Source organism: Morus notabilis, unplaced genomic scaffold (genome assembly GCF_000414095.1).
Source record: "Morus notabilis unplaced genomic scaffold, ASM41409v2 Scaffold499, whole genome shotgun sequence".
NCBI classification, from domain to species: domain Eukaryota; kingdom Viridiplantae; phylum Streptophyta; class Magnoliopsida; order Rosales; family Moraceae; genus Morus; species Morus notabilis.
In genome coordinates this window covers 414081-419247 of record NW_010360080.1, presented here as the reverse complement: position 1 = coordinate 419247, position 5167 = coordinate 414081, and the positions used below count along the sequence as shown (strand labels likewise).

At 34.7% G+C, this 5167-nt stretch overlaps 1 protein-coding gene across 2 annotated transcripts in view; it reads right to left on the bottom strand.

The window, feature by feature from the left end:
• Positions 1–934: 934 nt before the first annotated feature.
• Positions 935–5167, bottom strand: part of LOC21399797 (rust resistance kinase Lr10) — a 7708-nt gene continuing 3475 nt past the window's right edge. Inside the window, exon 2 of one of the 2 annotated variants that reach the window (XM_024164144.1) lies at positions 935–2323. In XM_024164144.1, coding sequence (XP_024019912.1) covers positions 990–2323 — 1334 coding nt within the window. In that variant the 3' untranslated portion in view covers positions 935–989. The remainder of the gene's footprint in view (positions 2324–5167) is intronic. The other variant, XM_010095916.2, reaches the window with a different exon arrangement.

The window sequence follows — 5167 nt, the reverse complement described above, 5'->3', positions numbered from 1 at the left end:
GATTGAGTATGAATAATTTTTCTATTGTATACTGAGATTTGCTGACAATCATTTGGTACAAGTAATATTACTATTTTTGAATTTTGTACAATTTAAAATTTTTTTTCCTAACAGTATGATGATTTAGCTACAAAATCGACAGTTTGTCACTAATTCTCAACCCAAATTAGTGACAAAATGCTGATGTGTAGTTAAAAGACAACTTTAGCTACAAATTTGTGAAATTAGCTACAATGTTTTTAGTCTTTGGTGACAAAATGAGTTGTAGCTAAAATTATCACATTTAGCTACCAAACTTATTTTGTAGCTAATGGTAACACATTTAGCTACAAACACACAATTTTTGTAGCTACACACTTTTAGTGTTATAAACAAAAAAATTTGTAGCTAATTCTATTAGCTACAAAATTTTAACATATAGCTACAAAAGTGCTTTGTAGCTAAATCCAAGTTTTCTTGTAGTGCTTAGAAACTTACCCCATTGGTACCTAGCTATCTCAACCACACCAAAAAAAAAAAAAAAAGAAGTTAATAAAGAAACTAATATCAAGGATACTGTATTATTTTTATTTCCATTTACAACTTATGGCACAAATGCCAACTGAATTTAACTGGTTTTACAATTGGTTGTAAATTTAAAAACTGCAGTATTTAGGTCTATGAATCTAAACATTACTTATCAGCGGTGTTTCAAAATGATTAAAAAAGCGGTTGCATTTAATACATATCGGACTGCACCGAGGGATTCGACTCGCATGTCCCCTTTTTTTCAGGTAAAACGTGGAAAAATAACAACCATTGTTGATTGAACAAATATTGGACATCTTATTTAAAATTGGCATGAAAGTACAATTTTAGCTACAAAATGTTTTCAATCAATTTTCTTTATACATTCCTTGAAACTGAAAAGTTTTCTAATAGCAAACTGCTTTAGCCTTAATCTTAATAGAACCAAACAAACACGAGTTTTAACATAGAGAACGTTTTTACTATTCTGAAGCTAACTCGATTTCAAATGTATTCTGCACATGATTGGAATGAATTTTTCCGAAACTCGTCTTGCTTGATGAGTATGTGTCAGAGCTCTCACGGTCGTTTCCACCCCGTGCCGCGCTAAACATGGAGCCAGGAGATGGCCGGTGATCGAAAGGACATGGTGGTGGATTAACTTCCTTGCTTCCCTCTAGCATCTGAACCACATTGCTCATCGAAGGTCTTTCCTCCGGCGAGTTTTGAATGCACCACAGAGCTACGATCAACATCCTCTCTGCTTTTTCTCTGTTTCTCTCCTCAACCCCACAAAGAGAAAGCATAACTTTTAGTTCCATGTGTTCATACATTTCCCAAGCCCATTTCGGAAGCCACTGTCTCGATTCGCTTAAACCCTCATCGAAATGCCGCCTCCTTCCCACGATCTCGAAGAGAAGAATTCCAAAACTATACACATCGCACTTGTGAGTCACAGGATAAGGCTTCCACATCTCGGGCGCAGCATACCCTGGCGTCCCTCTTCCATCCACCATGAGAGTTCTTTGACTGCCTTCGCTGTTGCAAAGCTTTGCCAACCCGAAATCCGCTACCTTTGGATTGAGGTTCTTGTCAAGAAGTACATTCCCGGGCTTTATGTCATAGTGTATGATCTTCCTTTCACACCCTTCATGCAAATAAGCTATCCCTTTCCCTGTTTGTACCGCAATGTCATGAAGCTTCTCCCACTCAATTTCCCTGCTCTCATCAAACAAGATTTTGTCAAGAGAGCCATTCTCCATGTACTCGTAAACAAGAGCTTTCGTCGAAGGGTCGAAACAGAATCCGTAGAGTTTGACTAAGTTTATGTGGTAAGTTCTTCCCAAAGTGGCAACTTCAGCCATAAACTGCTCTTCAACTCTTTTGTCCCAATTGTTGTTGAGCATTTTTACAGCCAAATGAACTCCATTAATTGGGAGAACCCCTTTGAAAACAACACCGAAACCGCCCGAACCCAATACAGTGGCAAAGTTATCGGTGAATTCCTCGAGTTGCGCACTCGAGAATCTGACAGGCTTTTCTCTTGCCATTTTGCTGAGAAACCTCTCTATAGTTGCATATTCCGCTTCTGAGTTTGATAATATTACTGGGATTTCTGGTTTCGCAATTTCTTCTTTATTTGGTGATGAAAGTTTTTGGTTTGATGCTTCTTCTATTTTAGTATCGCTGGTTGCTATCTTTGCATAAGCTGGAACAGCACTTCCACACTTCTTTAAGCAGTCAATAATGGCGTATACAATCATTATGATCGCAACAGTCCCAATCAGGCCAGAAACTGTAAGATATATATAAATTGCTGGATATAAGAGATATTACTCAGAAAAGCCATGGAAATATAAATATTGGAAAAAGAAAAGAAAAAAAAAACATACGTTTAGAAATCCTATCACGATCATGTCTAATTATAAATTATTTTCTTTAGATTGTTGTATTGTTTCTGTCTAAGAACATTATGATGAATTACTTCGCCATTCTTTTCAAATATTTAAATCATCGTTAATGTTATTGTTGTTGTTATTGAGTTGTTTTATGCTTATTTTAATATGTATTGATTATTTAATAAGTATTTCATGCATCGGGATGGCAACGGGGGGCAGGAGAGGAGAATGACTTTGGTTATTTAATGTTTTGTGAGGGATACATGTAATTTGGTGCAAATATAAGTTCATTGTCAGTAGTGTTGTCAGCATAAATAATTTATTTTGGAACCAAATGCATAATTAAATGAAAAACAAAAACATAATCCGTACTCAAGTGTTTGTTTTTCTTTAACGTAGAGAACGTCACTTGCTACTTCCAAACTATAATTTGGGGTTAATCTCAGCAGCACTTTGAATTTTGTGATCATTCGTAGTTTACCTCTGGCACTTTTAAAAACTCTCACTTTAGTTTTTAAATTTTAAATTAATCTCACTTAACCTCTTTTTTTAAATTTTTGTTAAAATCAAGCGTAAAAAGAGGGGATTAACTATGACCATGTGGTATTTTTTAAGTTTTAGTAGAAAGATCGCGTGATTGCTGCCTTGTTCTTTCCGTTTAATATTTTTTTAATAAGTTCTAACAGATAAGCTTAAGTTGGACTAATTCAATATTCAGAAGGCAAAGTGAAAGTTTTATAAAGTTGGGATGACGATGGTGATGAGGATGGACGTGATTGGGGCTGCCTTAGTGGTGTCTTCCATGTGTCTCAATCAGAATTGAAGGCCATTTGTTGATCAATTGCTGAATGGGGCGTTTTTGGGGCTGCCTTAGTGGTCTTATCAGTTTTTTTTTTTTTCCAAGTGTTTTAGTGTGCGTTTTATGGCTGAAATTAAGTCTGATAATTAGCTAGTTAAAGTGGGAGCTAATTAGCTAATTTAGGAGTAGTTATGTGTGTTTTAGGTATGTTTATTACAGCAATATGTGGCTGTTGGTTTTTTGTTGTTTTATGGTTAATTTTAGGGGTTTGTGAGGTTGTAAATTCTGGAGTTACAACAATTTATTGTTGTTAATACCTGGAATTAGTTATTGGTGTGTTAAAAGGAAATTAGTGCCATTAATGTATTTCTTAAAGTGTGTAATGGCCATTTTAGAAGCTGATTGGTTTGGCTCAGCTTTTGGCTTTTTAAATATGTAATTATCAGATATGAAAAGAAGTTTTTTGGATGATTGAAATTTAAGAGAAAACCTATTATGTTTTTCCTTCATTTCTCTTATCTCTTGGTGGATTCCTCGAGTGGCGAGATTAAGACTTATCTTGGTCGATTTCAAGTAGCGTCGAACTTATCCTTTTATTACTTTGTTGTTAACCCATACCTGAATCTTAACCAACCTGTTGTTCCTCTTCTAAACAGTACCTAAATTTCATTTTGCCAATCCTAAGCACTTCCAATAAGCCGAAAAACGCCCTAACCCTATCAAACGAGTATACCCTTACCTATTTCCATAGGAACGGTATCAAGTTCGAGTGTCAAACTAAGCATGATCCAAAGTTTGGGGAGCACCGCTGAGAATATCCTAAGAATGACTAACATGTAACTTTCTAAATAAAAGAATTATTATCACCAGTACTCCCTAAATTTTAATGTCACAGTTTGCGTCTCTAATTTTAAAAATTCTCACTTTACTCTCTGAATTAAATTGTTTCTACTTAACCCTTTTTGTTGTAATTTTTAATAAAAACAAATAAAAAAAGAAGAGTAATGCAATCATGTTGTAATGACTGAGAAAATTTCAGACCTTAAATAATACAATTCATGTATTTTTAAGCCAAGGATTTTCTTAGAAAATATTATGTTATATTGTGAATGGAGGATTTATGGAATTAATATATGTATTCCTAAATTCTATAGCAAATTTCATGTTAAGTTCATGTTTCGATCAAGTAAATTCGATCGATAAATTCTCACCGTATTTTAAGGCAGAATAATTTTCAGTACAAGTATAGTTTGAGAATCTTAATTTCAAGAATCTCTAAGCACAGCACGATGTTAGCGGCATATAAAAAAAACGCACTGACATTTTAAAAGAAGAAAAAAATCCTTAATTGCCAAACAGTTAGGTTAAAGTCACAAGATAAATACCTATAGTAGATGGATACAATATGAGCTCAGGAGTTGACACTGTCAGAAACGTCATTCTCGGGATAGAATACAGAAAATTAAAATTTAGAATTTGTTCAGTCTAAAATTAATTTTAAGACTTGAAACAGTTTGAAAAATTACGCGAGTAAGAATATAAAACAATATTTAATTATTCAGAAATTGATATTGGACTGTAAGTAGTAGATTAACTTACGTGAGCTAAACTAATTACCTCTAATCAGTATAAATTTAATCTGTTTAGAGGAAATAATTGAGGATAAGATCAGGCACGTAATCTTGCCTTAATCAGATACTTTATATAGTGAAATTTTTAGGGTTCTTACACTTTCTTTCTCTTATTCTCGCTCATTCTCTCTCTCCTCTCACATTTTCTCTCACACAAACCATCAATGGCCAAATACTCAAGTTAAGATTCCGACCTCCATTTTTGACACCGCCGGTGTCAATAGAAAGATCTCGACGAGCTGAGTTCAACGACATGCGGCACGACCTCCAACTCCGCCGGAATCAGCCGCAATCGCCGGCGAAAGTTCCGAAAATACCAATTTCTTCCCGTC